This window comes from Nyctibius grandis, chromosome 3 (assembly GCF_013368605.1).
Source record: "Nyctibius grandis isolate bNycGra1 chromosome 3, bNycGra1.pri, whole genome shotgun sequence".
Lineage (NCBI taxonomy): Eukaryota > Metazoa > Chordata > Aves > Nyctibiiformes > Nyctibiidae > Nyctibius > Nyctibius grandis.
Genome location: NC_090660.1, coordinates 63,611,214 through 63,632,745, shown reverse-complemented (window position 1 = coordinate 63,632,745; position 21,532 = coordinate 63,611,214). Strand labels below are relative to the sequence as shown.

At 40.6% G+C, this 21,532-nt stretch overlaps 1 protein-coding gene across 1 annotated transcript in view; it reads left to right on the top strand.

Annotated features, from left to right (window-relative positions):
- Nucleotides 1-262: 262 nt before the first annotated feature.
- Nucleotides 263-21,532, top strand: part of B4GALT6 (beta-1,4-galactosyltransferase 6) — a 34,451-nt gene continuing 13,181 nt past the window's right edge. The window contains exons 1-3 of the mRNA XM_068396865.1: nt 263-377; nt 17,408-17,524; nt 17,882-17,995. Of these exons, the coding sequence (XP_068252966.1) occupies nt 263-377; nt 17,408-17,524; nt 17,882-17,995 (346 nt within the window). The remainder of the gene's footprint in view (nt 378-17,407; nt 17,525-17,881; nt 17,996-21,532) is intronic.

Below are 21,532 nucleotides of genomic sequence, written 5' to 3'. Positions count from 1 at the left end.
GGGGGCAGCCGGGCCGGCCACAAAGCGCCGCCGCCCGCCCGTCCTCCTCCTCGAGCCGCGGCGCTGCCCCTGCCGCCCCCACCGGCCCGCCTGCTCCCGGGGAGGTGGCAGCAGGGAGGAAGGGAGGGAGGGGGCGAGCGGAGCCCCCTCGTCACCTTCTCCCTGCCCGATCCATGGGAGGAGCGGGCCGCCTCCCTCTGGGAAGTGCCGCCGCGGCTCGCCGGGATTGAGCGGGGCGGCCGGCCGCCGGCGCGGAGGGAGGATGCCCCTGCTGCGGAAGGTGCTGCGGGTCTCCAATCGGTCCATGCTCGCCTTCATCTTCTTCTTCTCTCTCTCCTCCTCCTGCCTCTACTTCATCTATGTGGCCCCCGGGATCGGTGAGTCGGGAGCCGCCCCCTCGGGGGCGGGGGTGGCGGGGGTGTGAGGGCGGGGGTGAGCGCCGCGGCCCAACGGGCGGGGAGCGGTGGGCGCTGCGAGGCGGCCGCGGCGGTGCGAGCCCGCCTGCCCTGGGCTGTCACGCCGGGCACCGCGGCGGGGAGGGCACGGGCGCGCCGGGCGAGGGGCGTCTCGGGTGTCGCAACGCGAGCCCCTCTGCCGAGGGAGGGAGGGTCGGGGCGGCTGGCAGGGGCCGTGGCGGCGGCGGTAACGTGTGTTAATCTGGCATCTTTGTTCTGTTGATTTCAAATGCGCTAGAAGATTCACGTGCCATCGCGAGGTAGGTGAATGCTGTTCTTGCTTCCCGGGCCGGAAAAATGAGGCAAAAAAGCAGCTCACCGTTTCATCCTGTTATACATTAGTGGTAGAAACCGGGAAAGAACTGCAAAACTGCCTGCTGGAGTCACTTGAATGCATTCATCTTTTAAATCATTAGTACCTGCATTAATAATAAAGCTTGTGTGGACAGAAATTCAGAACCAATTTGTATATTTGTTGTTTACTTCTGTCAGTGGGATTGGTTTTTCACAGGTTTTACAGTTCGTTAACTTCCTCTTCTGAAAGAACCACTTCAGAGGGGAGAAAAACAGTTTGTTTAAGAAAACCTACATTAAATAACTGTGCAAGCCTGGGTCAGACAAAAAAATGTGCTGTTTTCCTTAGTTCGCTCTTCTGCTGTTTCTGGGAGACCTTCAGGCTTTTTCTCCCTGGATGATCCTTTCAGAACTGGTTAGCCTTACTCCTGGGCTCCCGGGGTGTTCCACTGTGTTGGGTGTCTATTGGCTAGGCAATATTTTCCTTTTTTTTCAGGGAACATTGACACTTTCTCCTGCACTTCTCCTTGCTTAGCAGGTGCTACCTAAATACCTGTAAAACCGTCTTGCTCTTTGTCCTCAGTGCTTAAAACTCCTCTCTGCAGTTGTTACTACAGAATGTCCACACTGATTTGACCACTGACTCTGCAGGAATGGTTTCCTGTTGACTGGTGTCTTTATGCTGTTTGGTTTCCTCTTGTTCACAATCTTCTATTTAGCTTGTAAACCCTTTCATGATCCGGTTACTTATCCCATACTTACAGCACTTCACAGAATATTGACATGCCTGTCAATTATTGTTACAGTTCAAATAAATATAAAAAAAATTAGGGCATATATCGTGGGTTGGAGTTCTTGAGTTTCTTGTCTGTCAGTGTTTTCCCACTGAAAGGGATGTAATTTAGTCTTGTGAGAGAATGATGCTGCTAGGGTCCATTTAGACATCTTAGTTCTTTGAGACACTAGTGCAGTATCAGAGTAGACTTTAACTGCAAGCAGTTGGTGTATGATTTAGAAAGCGAAGTGCAGTTTTTACAGCTTTATAAGTAAGTGAAACTATTAACATCTTACATAACGTATGCAGGTGGAGTTTTACTTCATTATTTAATTATTTCTGTATAATATTTAAATGTTTTTATTTGCACGATAATTACTTGTATATTGCTTTTTTTTTTTTTTGGTAGAGGCCTCGCAGAATTTTAGTTCTTTGGGAAACAAACTTTCGTAATCCCATGTATTTTGAGTATGAGGAGAGGAAAAGCATTTACATTTCAGGTTTTCAGACAGTGTTCTGGGTTTTGAGACTAAGACATACAATATTCCACATAATATAAAAATACAGGTTTTATGTAGTTGAGGAGAATTCATACACTATGTTGGGTTGTTCATGTACCTCCTTTCCCCTCTTCTGTAAGAACAGAAGATAGGATGAGGTAGAGATGGCTGCAACCCTACCTCCACACCCCAGTGGTCTTCTGATAGTCAGATGAGCTTAAATACAGAAGCAGATTGATTTCTAACTGCTGATTAGAGAAGACAACTATTTTTCTAGTTTTCATTTTCTCTGTTTAATTGAGTGGATGTTTTGAAGCAAAACCTAGAGGGATAGGATAGCAAGGTAAATTGGTAGAAAACATTTTAAATGTTTAAAATTTAAATATCTCATTTAGATGTTTAAATGATAGTTCTGTGTGATAGTCTCAAGTATTTGATGGAAACAGATAACAGGTGCTACTTCTCTAGAAAGACCACTTTTCTGACAGAACTTCATCTGGTGCTCCTTCTCTGGTACGTGAAACGAAAAGGTGTAAATTGAAGTTGCTGTTTTTGAATTAGTCAATGAAAATGGCCTGTGATTCTGAAACTTCACTGAAAGTTACAAATATCCGTGTATACTCCAGTTAGAGAGTGAAGAAGCTAGCTGAGAGCAAGAGTCTCTGGCACCAATATGTTCTTTTTCAGTGTTGCAGATAACAGTACTGATAAAAGTGACTTGAGTAGTTGGTATCTGGTGCTGACAGCTATTCAGAACACATGTTTAGGTTCAAGTTTACGTCATGGAAAGGATCCAAAGGTGAGGAGAATAAGACAAAGTAGCAAGGCAGTGATGACCAAGAGAGAGCATTTGCTGACCTTATTTCACTGCCAAGCCAATCTGAGTATTGCCAGAGAATTTTTTTCTTTGTTTTTCCCATTTTCTATCAATCAGCATCATATCTGAAATCACATTGGACAACATAACTGATCTCAGAAAACGGTCTCTTACTCATCTCTGGGTTATTCCTTTCTGTCTGACTCCAGCTCAGAACCTTTACCGGATTAGATGGAAGAGTACCTTAGAGCTCTCAATATTGTAGTCAACTGCAGTTTAACGTGGCCAGCTTGGACATGATGACCTTTGTAGTTCTTATGAGAACTGGTTATGGAACAGTGCAGTGATCAGGGAAAATGCAGTCTGTCTTTGACATCAGTAACTAGAAATCCTGAATGGTGGGATGAGATTGAGAAGGAAGAAACTGTTTTCTTTCTTCTGGTCTTCTGCTTCTCTTACTAAAACTTTACTGCTTCTCTGGCAATCCAAACCAAAGGGCAGCTGTGCAGGCTTGGTGAAACTTGGAAACATCTCCATTGGGTTTAGCTTACAGTTTGACATCAATCTATTTCCTATTCTGTTATTAGGAAATAATTTTCCTAATAGGAAAGGGCAATATCACTCCTTTTTTCACTTGTTCAGAAATGGAGGAAAGAGCTGAAAATGCTTTCAGCAAGATAAATGGTTGACAGTGCTTCCAGGTGCTGAGCCCATACATATGGGCACAGCCTTTGTGCTAATATTCTTTGTTCCTGGCATCTGTGGCAGTTGTAGTATTTCTAAAGACTTGCTGTTTGATCATAGAATAATTTAGATTGTCAGGGACCTCTGGAAGTCATCTGATCCAACCTCCTGCTGAAAGCAGATCGTACTAGATCGGATTGCTCAGGGCCATGTCCATTTGAGTTTTGAATAACTCCAGTGATGGAGATTCTGCAGTCTCTCTGGGAAACCCGTTCCAGTGTTTGATAACTGTGAGAAAATTGTAATATGTATTCGTAGTTTCCCATCTTGCACCTTGTGTTCATTGCCTTGTGCCTTTTCTCTGTGTACCTCCAAGTGTTCAATTTCATCTTCTCTATACATTTCTACTGCATAGCTGAAGACAGCAAAAAAATTTCATCCTTCCCTTAGCCATTTCTACTTAAGACTGAACAAACCCATTTCTTTAAGTTTCTACTTGTACATCGTATGGTCCATCTTGCAAGCTTTCCTCTGGCCTTGCTCTGGTATGTTAATGTTTGTCTCTTACTGGGATCCCCAAACTGGACACAGTACTCCAAATATGGTTTCACAAGTTCCTAAATAGATGAGAATAGTTGCTCCTATAGATCTGCTGGTTATGCTGGTGCTAATACAGGGCAGCATACTGTTGACTGTGTTTGCCACAATGATACACGGATGGTAATACCTTGTCTGAGGGTTTTGTAATAGAGCCTGTGTCTCCAAGGGAATAAATTTAATGCAGCTCAAGGGCTGCACTGAACTAGAAATAATACAGCTAGCCTGTTTAAAACAAAACAAATCCTTTGTTACTCTCCTCCTTTGATGCTCTGTGGAAATATCATCTGATAAAAGGCTGATGGGATTTGCAGGATGTGGTACATGTTCATGTTTTTTTTTTTGCTTTTTCGCCTTCTTTTACTCTTTTTCTAGGAAATTGTTCTGATGGGTCTCTTACCAGTTTCTTAAGTGAATGAAACTTGTCTATCCCTTTGTTTCGTAATTTCTTCAGGGAAATGTCTGTACTACAGACCTTGTTGTTGTTTGGGAGCTATTTTCAGCTATAATCCTTTATTAAGGTTCAACTGTTACTAAAGGCTTTGTTTGGAGTCAGGAGTAACTGCGTTAGTTGCAGTGCTCTTTTTTTTTGCTCACGTTGCAGCATTTCACTTCAGTTCCACAAATTATAACTGAACCCATTAACAGAAAATTTCTAGTCAAGTTTCTCATGAATAGGGTCTTCCCTTTTTTTCTTGTGCAAAGAGGAGTATGAGGCTTACACATTCTTCTGCTTGATCACTGATTTCTGGTGATCAAAAGTTCCTTGGCATCCCGAGTAATGGCTTGAGCTCATTATGAACTCAGGCAGTTTCATGGGTGAGTTTTCCACCTTATTCTGGGAAGTGCAAAGACTTTTCCATGATGTCGGCCCAGCACAGTCATTCCTAGCACCTGATGCTGAATAAATTATTGCAGTTCAGTCATTCATGACTGTCTTTCACTTTACCAACAGATAAGCTTTGACTAAACATGCATATTTCTTTCTGAATCAGTTGTTTTGCATCTTTATCTGGTAGTTTTCCTAAAGCCCTTAGGTATACTTAGGTATTAGTCAGGGAACTTGCCTGCATAAGATTTCATGGAGTGTTATGCATTTTGTGGTGTTGCTCTTAGTCAGAAAAGGGAAAAATACACAGGCACTTATGGTGCACAGCTAACTTCACAAGGACAAAGTAAGTATGAGACCACTGGTGAAATGAGTTTTCACTTAAGCCAGCCAGTTATTTGAATGCGTTCTTCTCATCTGTTGAGAAGGAGAAACTGCACGCCCTGGAAACATTTATTTGAACTATGGTTCTATAGGTATGTCAGTGATAAAAGGAAGACTAGGGAAAATGTGGGCCCTCTCCGGAAGGAAACAGGAGACAAGATATGGAGAAGGCTGAGGTACTCAATGACTTTTTTGCCTCAGTCTTCACCGGCAAGAGCTCTAGCCTCACCACCCAAGTCGCAGAAGCCAGAAACAGGGACTGGAAGGATGAAGAACCACCCACTGTAGGAGAAGATCAGGTTCGAGACCATCTAAGGAACCTGAGGGTGCACAAGTCCATGGGACCCGGTGAGGTGCATCCGTGGGTCCTGAGGGAACTGGCAGATGAAGTTGCTAAGCCGCTATCCATCATTTTTGAGAAGTCGTGGCAGTCTGGGGAAGTTCCCACTGACTGGAAAAGGGGAAACATAACCCCCATCTTCAAGAAGAGGAAAAAGGAGGATCCGGGGAACTACAGGCGAGTCAGTCTCACCTTTGTGCCTCGCAAGATCATGGAGCAGATCCTCTTGGAAACTATACTGAGGCACACGGAAATCAAAGAGGTGATTGGTGACAGCCAGCATGGCTTCACCAAGGGCAAATCATGTCTGACAAATTTGGTGGCCTTCTACGATGGGGTTACAGCACTGGTGGATAGGGGAAGAGCAACTGATGTCATCTACCTGGACTTGTGCAAAGCATTTGACACTGTCCCGTATGACGTCCTTGTCTCTAAATTGGAGAGACATGGACTTGACGGATGGACCACTCAGTGGATAAGGAATTGGCTGGATGGTCTCACTCAAAGAGTTACGGTCAATGGCTCAATGTCCAAGTGGACACCAGTGACGAGTGGCGTTCCTCAGGGGTTGGTATTGGGACCGGTCCTGTTTAACATCTTTGTTGGTGTCATGGACAGTGGGATTGAGTGCGCCCTCAGCAAGTTTGCCGACAACACCAAGTTGTGTGGTGCAGTCAACACGCTGGAGGGAAGGGATGCCATCTAGAGGGAGCTTCACAGGCTTGAGAGCTGGACCTGTGCAAACCGCATAAAGTTCAACAAGGCCAAGTGCAAGGTCCTGCATGCGGGTCGGGGCAATCCCAAGCACAAATACAGGCTGGGCGGAGAATGGATTGAGAGCAGCCCTGAGGAGAAGGACTTGGGGGTGATGGTTGATGAGAAGCTCAACATGAGCCGGCAGTGCGTGCTTGCAGCCCAGAAGGCCAACCATATCCTCGGCTGCATCAAAAGAAGCGTGGCCAGCAGGTCGAGGGAGGTGATTCTGCCCCTTTACTCAGCTCTTGTGAGACCCCACCTGGAGTACTGCGTCCAGCTCTGGGGCCCCCAAAATAAGAAGGACATGGAGCTGTTGGAACGAGTCCAGAGGAGGGCCACAAAGATGATCAGAGGGCTGGAGCACCTCTCCTATGAGGAGATGCTGAGAGAGTTGGGGCTGTTCAGCCTGGAGAAGAGAAGGCTCCGGGGAGACCTCATAGCAGCCTTCCAGTACCTCAAGGGGGCCTACAGGAAAGCGGGAGAGGGGCTTTTTACAAGGGCAAGTAGTGACAGGATGAGGGGTAATGGTTTTAAACTGAAAGAGGGTAGATTTAGATTAGATATTAGGAAGAAATTCTTTGTTGTGAGGGTGATGAGACACTGGCACAGGTTGCCCAGAGAGGTTGTGGCTGCCCCCTCCCTGGCAGTGTTTAAGGCCAGGTTGGATGGGGCTTTGAGCAACCTGGTCTAGTGGAAGGTGTCCCTGCCTGTGGCAGGGGGGCTGGAACTAGATGATCTTTAAGGTCCCTTCCAACCCAAACCGTTCTATGATTCTATGGTGCTTTACTGACATGGCCAAAGCTTCCATTTCCACATATGTCTGTGGTGAAAGAAAACTTATCAACCGGCTCTTCATTAATAATACTGTTTCTACAAGTGACTAACTCTGCATGCTTTTCTACAGCTCTTAGTCTGTTTTGGGCACTCTTTTGTATTTAAATTATGAATGATATTATGGGGAGCAGCATACAATGATTGTGCATCGTGTGGGATCCAGTGCTAGGTTCTTGTGAATACAGTGCTGAGATTGGTTTCAGGACTTTCAGATACAAAAGATGCTTTTTTGCAAGATATCCCCAATGGTCAGTTCCCTTTCTTGAATTTGCAGTTGTCCTTTACCTTCCCTTTATTGTGCGTGTATTCTTTTTTTTATTTAATTTATGGTGATACTTGGAATATTCGATCTACAGATACTACAGTTTTCTATTTCTCTCAGTAGCTGAACTCATTAAAACAAAATTCTGGAAGAATTGGCAAGGCTTATGCTTAAAATGTCCATATAAAGCCATTTAATTGTTGATGTCCCAAGTTGGCCTGCCTAGAACAGTCTTAATTGAACAAATGTCTTAATGAAATTTAATTATGTATTTTAAAGTTGGAGTTGAAATTTTGCTAAAATAGTGGAAATTCAAGGAAAAATATTTACTTTCCTGATTGAATCTGTCTTGAGTGGAGGGCAAAACCAAACCAAATAAATATATAAGTTTTATTGTTGGTGCTTGCAGCAATGCTGATATTTAAATTTCTGTAGGATACAACTAATAGCCCGAGATTGGAGGATAGAATAGTATCAAATGTGTTAGAAATTGTATTGAACATTGTATCATTTATCATGCTTAAAAATATTGCTAGAGAAAGAAATTTTGATTTAACTTTTTTCTTCACCCATAAATGGAGTCTTGATCAATGAGATTTCCTCTTTTACTGGCTCCAATAAACAGTGAACTGACATTTATTCAGCTTCTCAGACTTGCAGCCAGAGTACTCATCCATTCGGCGTGTCCTTTGTGGAAGTGAGTATACAGAGATTGTCTGGAGTATTGAAAAAACACCACCACTAAAAACAATTTTGAAGCTTCTCTGTTGTAGCTGATACAGATTTGTTCATCTGCACCATATGAATGATCCCTGTTAGCTTCCAGAAACATCGGTAGTTTTTGGTATTTTCAGTAGACTGAGGTGATCTGTATCTTTCGAATATATTTTCCTTACAAGGAGGTATACATATGCAGACTGAAATGCACCATCTCTATGAAATAGGATTGGATTTATTGTTCAATTACAAATAGTGCAAAACTGATATTTGATTTATTGTTGAATATTTAATAAAAAATATGTTTCAAGGCACACATTTTTTTGCCTTTTTCCTGGTTGTTGCATATGTTTTAAAAACAACTTCTGATTAACAACAAATGTGTAAAAATAAATAAAATCCTATGGAAGTTGAATACTTACAGCAAACATAGACAAATCCCATAGTAAATTTTAGTTTGTGAATAGGAACCACTTTACAGCAGTCTTACATTACTTTGGGTATCGTCCTTCACTGCAAAATTATTCAAATAATCTGTTTTACAGACTAAAGTCCCTATCCTGTAGTTGTGGAAGATATTCTTAGCTCGTAGAATCGTGACTGTGATGTTTTAGAAGCAATCTTCATCTGGGCTCTATTTACTGTATATTTAGATCAGTTTGTAGAATTTAATCTTTAACACTTTTGTATTAATTTGCCATGCATGAGCTCTGCCAACAGTGTATTTATAACTCTAGTATTGCTGAGAATAATAACATATAACCTTGAGATGAGAAGAGATCCATGTGGGACTTGTTCTAGAAATGTCCCCATGAGATGATTCCCCATTTACAATTACTAGTGGAGAACTTTCTGTTAACCCATTTGAATCCATGTGAATTTTTACGCAATGTGTTGAATGTGCTTTTCAGAAGTCCTGTGAAAACAGGTGTTGACCAGCAGATGAGTAACTTTATGGGCAATGGTCATTTGTCAAGATCTGTTTTCTGTAAAGCTGTGTTTACTGCATTTGAATGGGATTCTCTGTGAAATATCTCCTATCTGAGCTTTTCAGTATTTTTTTTTTTTTTTTTTTTTTGGAAGATCAGTGTATAATGTCGCTACAGCTGCTCTGATGATCATCATTGCACTTTTTAAACATGGGGGTGTTAACTTTTTTTGCTAATTGCTTTGAAAATGTTCTTCAGATAAGGCTTTTTTCTTGTGTCTTTTTGGTTTTGGGTTTGGGTTGGGTTTTTTGGTATGATAAAAATTGCATTTTAAAATGAAATTTGTGATCTCCAAGTCTGTTCACCTTTTCTTCTTTGGCATTTAAGAAATCATAGTTTGTAATCTAATTAATGCTTTTCTGGCTACCTTCTTAAAATAATCACAGTTCTAACTTCCTACTGTTCTTCAGAATGTTAGTCATTGATCCAGTTTTAACTTCAGTTTTGCTGTTGTATACTTTACTACGTTGATTGCTTCTAAGTGCATGGCACATTGTTTTGGCTTTGCTTTGGTGTATGTGTATAGCATGATAAATTACTAAGTTTCTGTATAAAACTGAGTTTTGTGCTTTTTCTGTGAAGCTAAGGGATGATAAACTAATGCAGTGTTGTGAGAAGTGTTTTCATTTTTGATGTACTGCTTGGAAGAAGCTTGATTCCCTAATGGAGAGTGATCTGTGAATGAGACTTTTTCTCTAAAAAAAGGTGTAAATAGTCCCAGGGTGAATATTTAAATTTAACAGGAAGCTACCTGATGTAAAACATTGAGCCATTTTAACAGATATTTTTATATTTTAAGAAGTAATGCATTCCCCTCTCTCCCCGCCAATGGTCTTGTTTTCAGTCTAACACATAAAACTATTAATAACTAGTGAGCTATAAAAACTGGAGACAAAAAATGATCCATCTGATATTTTTAACATCTCCTCTGAAATGCAGGATGATCCCTTTAATGCCCTAATGTGCTTTATCAGAATAAGTTTTAAATAATGCCCTAAAACCAGGACTTCTGATGACTGACGTACGGCTGTGTGTCCATGATTGCTGATACAGATCTGGATCAATTGCTAGTGAAAATTTCACCTGAATTAGGTATGCGCCCATGCTCACACTGCAGTTGCTTTAGGTGGAACATTGAGTATGGTATTTATTTCAAGGTGTCCTATATGGGTGTGTTGTTTTATATCCCGCACTGCACTTGCCATTTGTTTACCTTGTAAACTGTGACAGTCTGGATTCTATATATTTCTTGAATCAGAAGTGCTGTTTCTTACTTACTATGGACCATGTACGGTGAAATAAGGAGGATATGAATAAAACTAGTTCTAGGTGGTTACATTGTTAGATATTTTCTTTGGTTAAATGTGAAAATTTGCCTTCTTGGTTTGTGCATTGCCTTGCACTGACAGGAGTGATGGTTGGTACAAACGCAGGAAGACAATGGTGGAAGAAAATCACAGAATCACAGAATAGTTGAGATTGGATGGGACCTCTGGAGGTCGTCTGGTCCAACCCCTCTGCTTAAGCAGGGCCACCTGGAGCCAGTTGCCCAGGACTGTGTCTGGATGGCTTTAGAGTATGCCTGAGGATAGAGACTCCACAACCTTTGTGGGCAACCTGGGCCAGTGCTTGGTCACCCTCACAGTAAAGAAGTGTTTTCCTGATGTTCAGAGGAAACCTCCTGTGTTTCAGTTTGTGCCCACTGCCTCTGGTCCTGTCACTGGGCACCACTGAAAAGAGCCCAGCTCCATCCTCTTTGCACCCTCCCTTCATATGCATTATATACATGTACACCCACACTTTATATACATTAATATGATCCCACTGAACCTTCTCTTCTACAGGCTGAACAGTCCCAGCTCTCTCAGCCTTTCCTCATAGGTGAGGCACTCCAGGCCCTTTGTCATCTTCATGGCCCTTTGTTGCACTCTCTCCAGTATGTCCATGTCTCTGTTCTATTGTGGAACCCGGAACTGGACACAGTACTCCAGGTGTGGCTTCACCAGTGCTGAGAGAGGGCTGGGAAGGGTCACCTCAACCTGCTGGCAACATTCTTCCTAATGGAGCCCAGGATGCTGTTGGCCTTCTTTGCAGCAGTGACGCAATGCTGGCCTATGTTCAACTTGGTGTCCACCAGGACCTCCAAGGCCTTTTCTGCCAAGCTGTTTTCCAGCTGGGTGGCCCCCAGTATATATTGGTGCATGGGGTTGTTCTTCCCCAGGTGCAGAACTTTCACTCCTCCTTGTTGAACTTCATGAGGTTCCTGTTGGCCCATTTCTCCAGCCTATTGAGGTCCCTCTGGATGGCAGCACGTCAAGAGTGGCCTTGCAATGGCATCTACGAGCTTCCTCAGCACTTGTGGGTGCATGCCATCAGGGCCCATGCACTTACATATGTCTGATTTGCTTAAATATTCCCTGACCGTATCATCTTCCACCAAGGTTACATCTTCCTTGCTCCAGCCTTTCCTCCTGGTCTCTGGGACCTGGGATTCCTGAAGGCTGATCTTGCTAGTAAAGACTGAGGCAAAGGTGACATTCAGCACTGCAGCCTTTTCCATGTCCCTGTCTCATTGAGCAATGGGTCCACGTTTTCCTTGGTCTTCTTTTTGTCGCCTCTGTACTTATAGAAACTCTTGTTGTTGTCTTTGACATCCCTACCCAGATTCAAATCCATTTGGTCTTTAGCTTTCTTAACTGCGTCCCTGGATGCTCAGACAGTATTCCTGTATTTTTCCCACATTACCTGTACTTGCTTCCACCTTCTGTGTGCTTCCTTTTTGTGTTTGAGTTTGGCTAGAAGCTCCTTGTTCACCCATGCAGCCCTCTTGGCATTTTTGCCTCACTTCATATTCATTGAGATGGAGCTCTCTTGAACTTGAAGGAGGTGATCCTTGAATATTATCCAGCTTTCTTCCCCCCTCTTCCTTCGAGGGCCTTATCCCATAGGACTCTTCCGAGCAGATCTTTGAGGAGGCCAAAGTCTGCTATCTTGAAGTCCGGGGTTGCAAGCTTGCTTTTCCTTCTCCTTCCTGCCCCTAGTATCCTGAACTTCACCATCTCATTATCACTGCAGCCAGTGCTGCCTTTGACCTTCACATCCCTGATAAGCCCCTCCTTGTTGGTGACTGTGAGGTCCAGCAGAGCACCTCCCCTTGTTGGCTCCTTGTCACGGTTTAAAGCTGGGCCAGCTATTAAACCTGTGGCAGATGCTCTCTGTTATCCCCCCCTTCCCCCCAAAGGGAAAGGGAAAAGGGAGAGAGACTTCCGGGTTGGAAAGTTAAAACAGTTTTAATAAACTATAATAATGAAAAAGAGTATAATAATAATAATAGAAATAATCAAATATATACAAATATATATACAAAACCAAGATTGAGCTCCCCCGATGTCGGCCACGTCACCACCGGCACTGCAGGGCAGGCTCCGGGAAGGCCCAGGCTGGGCCTAGCGACGGTCGAGAGCTGGATTCAGGAATGCACGGATCGGGATCGGGGGCAGCAGGAAAACAGACGGAGTCCTCCTTGGACACCGGCCATAGCAGAAAGAGAGCGAGACCGTCGTGATCTCCCCGCTTTATACTGCGAATGACGTGTATGGGATGGAATACCCTCGTTGGTCAATTTTGGGTCACCTGTCCTGTCTGCTCCCCCCTGCAGCTGCGACCCCCCTTCGACTCTTCACTCGTAAGCAGTGAGGAATTCAGCAGTGACCTTGGTTTCTCTAAGAGCAAGTACAGCAAGAGCCTTACTGCACAACATCCCTACCGATGCCTCAGCGATAACTACAAACTTCGAGCGTTATCAGTCCTGGAAGCAGACACTGTCTGCAAAACATGCAGTTAGTTTCAGAAAGTGCAGTTACTTAGAGGAGACTTAGCTGAAAGTAAAAATCACTGAAAGGAAAATCGGCCTGGTTTAGGCCAAACCAGGGCACTCCTCTATCACTTGTGTCAGGAAGTTACCATCAATGCACGCCAGGAACCTCCTGGACTGCTTTTATTTGTCTGTGTTGTCCCTCCAGCAGATATTGGCATGGTTGAAGTCCCCCATGAGGACCAGGGTCTGTGAATGTGAGGCTGTTTTCATATCTGTCTGTAGAGGGCATGATTGACTTGTTTGTCCTGGTATGTCTTGGTCCCTCACCATAGTAGCAGAAAAGATGTATTTCTTTGTTACACTTTGGCCATTGTGGATTGTCTTGAATGCTTTGTTGCTGTCACTGCTGGTTGACGTGACATGTGAACTGTGCTCTTCTTCACAGGTCTTTGCTGACAAACCTGTGCCAGTTGATGAGATTTATTTTTAGGACTAAATAAATATCTTCAATTTTTGCCTGATGCTTTTAGCTTCTGAAGTAGTAATTGACTACTCAAGCATCTGCTACTACCTAAGAAGCTGTTGAATGACAGTGGCATAAACTGGTCAGGTCTGTACTCCTTGTAAGTATGATTGTGCTGGAGACCCAGGTTGCTGGGAAAAAGAGTGCACAGAAAGGAAGGCGTTTCATTGTGTTTATGTATTTGAGTAGAGCTGGATGGTGAGTTGACAGGCAGATCAGCCAGGAAGAGGACATGTTGGCTTGGGGCAGACTACAAGAATAGCTTGATGAAAACATGGCAAGGCTAGATCTTCCTGTTAGCAAGAGCAGCTCTTGAATACTTAGGCCAAGGTGGGAGCAGACTTTGCCTGCTTGGTGTTTTTTAGTTCTGTCTTTTCATGATGCCTGCTTTTGAGAGAAATATCTTGTCTAGTTTTGTCTCTCACAAAGGTCTGGCGTGTTTATTCTAATTTTTCTCTTCTTTGTCAGAAGGAGGAAGTTGTCCTTCAACAAAGGAGAGATGCAAAGGCTTTTGCAGAAAATCTGTTTTATCAAGGTTTATGTGTGCATTATCTGGGCTACAGTAAAGTTTCCCATAGGAATTGAGAACAGTTATATGGCCCTCTTGACTTTCTTGTGGACTTGTTTGAAGGTCTTCATCTCAGTTCTGTACTGTATCAGGTTCCTAAAACTGCAACAGTAACATGTTTAAGTAGATTTTTCTAATGTTCCTTGCAGTGACTGCTGGGGCAAATCTTTCATCTCAACCATGTCAGAAGCAGTGCTGGAGCGTGTGCTTGCTGGCTGCACAGGGTCCATAATTTCTGTCACTGTATGTGTAGTAAGTGACATCTGTCTGTCTTAACAGCTGAAGTGTTTGCAATCAATGTGATTTGGTAGAAGCCAGAAAGAAATTCCTAAGGCTGGTCAACATGTAAGTAGAAGAAAAAGCACTGATCTTTCTCATTGAGAAAGATGGTACCATTCTTAGGAGGTTTGAAGACAGGGACTTGTAGTGTTGATGATGAAAGAGGAACAAGAAGCAGCTAATGAAATGATTTATGGGCTATCAGAAAGAGGTCTAAGCATAAATCTCTGGAGACACATGCTTTGGATTTGTGACCAAAATAGTGTTGATTGATAAACACAATGTTTTAGCTGTTGCTGAACAGTGCTTGCACAACATCCAGGCTTTTGTGTTTTCCACTTTGTCTCCGACAGTGAGTAGGCTGGGGGTGGGCAAGAGGTTGGGAGGGGGACACAGCTGGCATTGCTGACCTGTAGTGACCAAAGAGATATTCTATACCAAGTAGTGTCATGCTCAGCAATAGAACTGGTGGGTTTTTTCCCCCAGAGTAGCTTTTGCTTAGGGACTGGCAGGGCATGTGTCTCCTGGTGGTGAGTTTGGTTGGAGGTTTGTTTTTTGTTTTTCATAACTTTTGCCCTTCTGATTCTTTCCTCCATCCCACTGCAGGGGAGTGAGCAAGCAACTGGTTGGGGGCTTACCTGCCAGCTGGGTCAACCTGCCACAGCTGATACATGTGAATTAAAGTTATGTTTCTGTAAACCTGCCGTTCTACAGTTTTAAAAACCCAAGTGATTTGGCTTTTGGTATCATGTTAAAAAGGAGAATATAGCATACAACTTTCCAGAGGTTATCTCTGAAATCAGTATTTATTAACTGATTTATATCAAAAAACTTTTTTTTTAGTGGTGAAACAGGTAGATATTGAAAAGAAGAACTGTACAGTAGTATGTGGGGAAAAGAGAAGGGAGGATACCAATTTGAAATATGTTAAAGTTTGAAGAAAGTCATTCTTTGTTAATCAGGAAAATTTTGTCTAATTTGAAAGGCAAAAAATCCACTTAGTTTTACTTTCAGGGAAGCCTTGAATTTTGAAATTGTTTGTTTGAAAGTAAATAATTGTTCTTGGAGGAACAGATCAAATTGCTTTTATGTTGATTCCTAAAGGAGAAGGTTTCCTGAGTAGGTAACTTCATGTATGAGCTCAAGAATTGTGCAGATTCCCTGAGATGTTTAATACAGGCACCCTAAAAAAGAGAATTTGAATGGAAAACTATGAATGTAAGAAAATAACTGGAACCCCAAAGTGCTTATTTACAGTGAATTGGGTTAAAATTTTGAAACTTTTAAAAGTTTTTGTGCAAGTTTTGTGTAAGGAAGTCTGAATGTTATCTGTTGTCTTGGATCCAGTTGTCTTGGATCCCCGTAAGAATCATTCTTGTTGTATTTCCTGCCTCTGTCATTAGGCCAAGGTTGTAGGGTTTTTGTTTTGTTTTGTTTCTGTTTTAGTGGCCAGGGGGCGTTGAGGCAACATCAGGATCCTAGCAGCTGACTAACTTTTATACACGTGTAAACTCTTGTTAACCAAAACAGCTAGCCAGTTGGCCAAGAGTTTGAGAATTACGTGCCATGCATAGCACCTGACATGTTCAGAGCCTATCTTTTAAGTGATAATATTTCCTGTTTTAATAACGAGTTCTTTGAAAGCCAGGAGGGCCCACCATTCATTCTTTTAAAAAAAAAACGTTATTATAGGGTTTATAAATAATGTTCCTTAAAAGATTTTGTTGGTATTTTTGTCTGTGTGGGTGTCAGTAGTATTGCTTGCTAATGTGGTGGAATTAGTCACTGTACGTTCCTCTGGAAATGCTCCAGTCCTTTATGAACAGTTTTCTGTAGCTCCAGTCTCTTTGTGTTGGGCTGCAAGAAGATATCAACTGATCTGGAGTTATTTGTCATGCCACTCGTGCTGGGTCATCTGATGAAGTGGCGTTCCTGAGATAATTTTCTAATTTTCTCTGATCTGTTTAGGCCAGATTAAGATTATTCTGGTTTTTTTTCTGGTATGCTTAGTTCTTCCCTCCAAAGTCTCAGAGAGTTTTTTGATTAAGGTGGTTACTAGTTACAACAAGCCAGATATCTGCCGGACAAATGGATGCTTAACCTAGGTGAAGTGACAGATGATCCCTTTAATCCTCTTTGCTGCTCAGAGTAAAAACTGTTCTGCAAAGGGAATTTGTCCTTCCTTTTACATTATTTTTTGAGCTCTGAGACCTGGATAGACATTTTCTTACTCAGACATAAATGCAGCTTTTTTTCCAGCTTACTTACTCGCTTCTGTTTAGGACAAAGAATTGTCTTGAGATCAGATTTGGGGCTTTGAGTGCAAGGCTGAGACAGAGGAATATTTCTTGCTGTTGTTATTAGTGAGTTGCTTAATTACTCAGAATGTTGATTTACTCACCCTTGATGCCTATAATAATGTTTGATAATTATATGTGAAATATTTAAGACTTTGAGATTGGCAGTGATATGTAGCAGTTGGATAATGAAACAGCTGTTGGGGGTGAATGAACAGCAGTACTTTTTGACTGAAAGTTGTGTTAACTAATGAGTAAAAAGGGGGACTATCCTATGGGACTAAAAGATTTTCTAGACATTTTTTGTCCTGTATTTCTATGATGTATACGTAAATGCATATGAGGGATGTATCTACATATGAAAACCTTTTTATTGGTAAATTCAATTGTTTCATGGCACTGTCAGTTGCTTTTTGTAAGTTAAAGACAAATGAAAGTGTCATAGAAAGTGTGTATTGACATTTTATAATTTTGGGGTTTTATGTAGACCTGTGGTTATGAATCAATTTTATTCTTTTGTTGTTGCTGTTATGTTTCACACTTTGTGGATCTTCATGTTGAAGGATTAATGTTCACTAGCCATGGATTCAGATGCAGTAACAAATATTGAACACATTATAAATGGATGTTAGAGTAATTTGGAAATACCTTACTTTAATTCAAATTCAAAATTGCTTTTTGTTTTATCAGCAAACACGTATCTCTTTATGGTGCAAGCTCGTGGTATAATGTTGAGAGAAAATGTAAAAACAATAGGACATATGATCAGATTGTACACTAACAAAAATACTACACTGAATGGCACAGGTAAGAATATTTCTTACTTAATTTCATTTTTTAAAAGAGGTTTATGGAAAAAAAAAAAACATTTCAAACTTTAATGACATAGCTTGATTATGAAAACCTAGACCTAAGTCCTACTTCTCTGTAACTGGAGTGTAGGCCGCTTACTGTTTATCGGTTCACTTTAGTAGGAAATACGTCATAGCTGTAACAAAAATATCTTAATTTAATTATTGTTCCTTTAAAGCAATAAATTTTTTTCTTATTCATACTGCTACGAATTTGTTACTCGCAAAGTTAATGCTCTCACTTGCATGATGATATGTTACAAATTCAGTGGATAACATAGGTTTTTACAAAAAATCAATTCCTCTTTTTAAGATTATCCTGAAGGAAACAATTCTAGTGACTGTGTTGCTCAAACAACAATGTATCTTCCAGAAAACTTCACTTACTCTCCTTACCAGGCTTGTCCAGAGAAACTGCCTTACATGAGTAAGTTTTAAACTCACCTTAATGTTTGTCTAGTAAATTGGATTGTACTTAAAACAAAATACAATTATTTTAATATCAAATATAATTATAAGGGGTCCAAATATATAGCAGAAAATAATGAATAAAATACATCTTAGAATGAACAATAATGCTTAGCAGAATTTTGCCTGTAACTATTGTGTTGCTAAAACTTTTGGCCTCTTTACTAATCAACTAATGTGTTTTAAATATTATTTACAAATCATTTTACTTTCTAAAAATTAAATACTAAATGTTTTTATTAATATGTAGGAATACTCTATAAATGAAGTACCTGTTCAGCGTTGCGTATTTTGAGGAATAGTTAAAAATTTCCTTTTCGGAAATGGTATTCCTAATACAAAGATTCATGAGTCAGAAACTAGTTCTGAAATCTTCATCAGCTAATTACAGTTACTTCAATATATAGGAAACTGAACAAGATGGTGTAGTGAGGTGAAAATTGACAGAGGTAAAAAAGTGCTAAAGCCCTGTTATAGTGAGGAATTAGTACTTGCATAACAAGTGAAAAGTTGTGATCCTCAGGAAATTTTGAAATTAAGCTTTCAAACTCAGCTGTTTTAGATCCCAAGCTCTTAAATAGAACTTGATTAGGTAACTCTATTTGTCTTTAAGCCTAGAATCTAAACTTCTAATTATTTTGTTTGAAAGTGTTTAGTTGCAGAGGAGTGTCATGCAGAAATAAGAAACTGAGTTGAGTACTTTGGCACTATGTTGTTTTGGTTTGCTGGGTTTTTATAAAACCTGTAATATCACAGCTGTCCTAAGTAGCAGTATCCCAGTGTATGTAGAAGGTCTTATAAGCAGGTATTGCACAATTAAAGCAGTTACACAAACTGAGATTGGAAGAGTTCCTTGATGTAATTCAGTGTCCTTAACCTGATTTAATAAAGTGGCTGAAAGACTCTTGTCATGACTTTATCCTCTTTCTGTAGACAAAGCGTAGCTTTGTTTGGGAATATTCTTAAAAATTCTTGTTAAGAACTGTAAATTTTCCTGTGAATTCCCCTTCCCTGCACTTGTAATTTTTCAGAATCAGACAAAATTCTGGGCATTGTTCGCTCTCTGCCAGCTTGTAGAGAAAGAAATCCTTAAAGACCAAGAAGTGTTAGGTAGGAGGCCAGTTTTGAACATTAAAAAGAAAGAGGCAAATCGCTCCTGGTGGTGACTGCTTTCCCTTGACCTTCACCATTGATTGTTTGCTATTAGAGATAGTTCTTACATTTAACCTCTATAAAATTACAGTCCCTTGGCTAAAGCAGGGTTCCTTCTTAGAAACTGCTATTGAGTTTTCAGCTTTTTTCTCTACGTTAGGACTCGTTACATTACCAGAGTTGCGGTAGGAAGCAAGGGATGATTAAGTATAAATGTTTTTTTTTGTGCTCTGCGTTTGGAAGAAATCATAACTTGAGTCAGTAATCCATGGAATTACTTCAGTTCTAGTAAATGTTTTGTAGACAGACTTACTATTTTTGAGTGAAGAACTAATAGTAGCATTAGCATAGATCTCAAAGCTAATTAGTTAAATTGAAATGGCTTATTTGGTGTCAGAATGTACCAACTAGAGAAGAAGAATCAACAACTCTCTGACCATTCATTAGTATCTGTTATGCTAATGTGTTTATTTAACTTGCTATAATTAAAATCAAACAAGTAAACTACTTATTTGTAAGAGAGAAAACTTAAAATGGTTTCTGAAGATATTTGTGACGCCTTCCAGAATTCTAAGATCTTGTCTTTTAGGCTAACACCTGACTTAAGCTGTGGGCTGTCATTCAGCATGAGCAAGTAATTATGTAATATGGCAGTTCAGACCCATATCATACCAAACAATGTTGCTGACAGCCCAACTGAATTGCTTATCATTTTTTCTTTAAAGAAAAACAGTGGGTTTTATTAGGCTAATCTAGATTCCATTACAACTTCTTTTTTCATCTCAACAGAGTTTATCCAGTGAAGAGTACAGCAACAGCGCTTGTTTTCTGTGTTTCTTTTCAATGCCTCCAAATTCTAAACTTTGTCTCTTACGTTGTAAATACACAGACATAGAGCAAAAAGTATAAAACAGATGCTGTTGCTTATGAACTTAAATCATGTAGAAAATTGTCTTAAGCCAAGTAGCAATTAGCCACGGTGTGATTATATCCTTATTTCAATCCCTTTCCCTCCAGAAATAGGGTTTGACTTTCAAAAATCATGTGGATATTCTTTTCTGTAATATTGCACATGTAAGCAAATAAAACTAAATTATTCCAATAGTAAATATTTTAGCTACTTTGGGAAACAAATAAAGAGTTTGAGAAATGTCAACTCTGGATAACCAGAGAAACAAGAATGATGATTATGCTGATTGAAAAATGCATATAAATTAGTATTTTCAATGAAATTTTCAAGGGATCTGGCAGTTGAATTCTGCCAGATTAGTTAGTTTAAAACTGTATTGGCTTCTGCTACCTGCTCTACTTGTCTGCTGTCCAGGAGTAGAGGAATGAGGCAAGTTAGAAGGTACTAAGGTACTTTGGTAGGTCAGCCTACTTATAGCATGTTATCTTAAATAATTGATGCAGATTTGTTTCTACTGACAGGTACTCGGAATTGCCAGAATAGGGATGCATCCTACTCTGCCATCCTTGCTAATCAACCTCATTGTCTATATGTATTTCTACCAGAATTTGTCTATAGGTCTCCTTATTGCTGCTCTCTTTTCCATATTTTTTGTTAGTAATATCTTCGTACTTACTCTGTCTGGCTTAATTTGATAGAGAAATCATAATTTTAGTAGAAAATAATTCACTGGATAAATTACCATTCAGTAAAGAGATTTATGTCTCACCCTTTCGTTTTCATGTATACCTTTTTAATCACCATCTGTGTATTTAATTATAATCTAAATAAAACTTCTCTGAAGAATATTTAGTGCAATGAGATGTTGTAAGTGGTCCTGAGATAGCCAGGGAAGAAAGCTTCTTGAATCACGTATACTTTGACCTGCTTAGTAGTCTAAGGTTATTATAGAAGTCAACTACTCTTCTTTACATCAACTTGCCAAATTTGTAGTGTGAAAGAGGTGTGGTAAAATCCTGTTTTGTCTGAAGTACATATGCTCTTAAAATAGTGCCTTTTGTGTGTGACTCAGTCTTTCAGGTTATAAGCCACCGGTTGAGCACTGTTGTGCTAATTCATAAGCAAGACACCTCTACTTCAAGATAGAAGCAGGTCAAAAGAGTCTTTAATCAGCATAATTTTAATACTGACTTGAGAGGTAAAAGGAATGCAGATCAGTTTTTTCAGTTATATGAAATAAATCCCTCATGTTAAGGATTTTTAAGCAGTCTGCCCAAGTCACTTCATGGCTTATCTAAGAACTGGCTCTTAATGAGCTATAAGAAACATCCAGATCTTCTCGTTTGATCACCTCAGTATGCTGGGGTTGAGTATACCTAAACCATTTTAAACAGATACTAGAAATATCTATTTTGTATTGAAAAAAAAATTAAA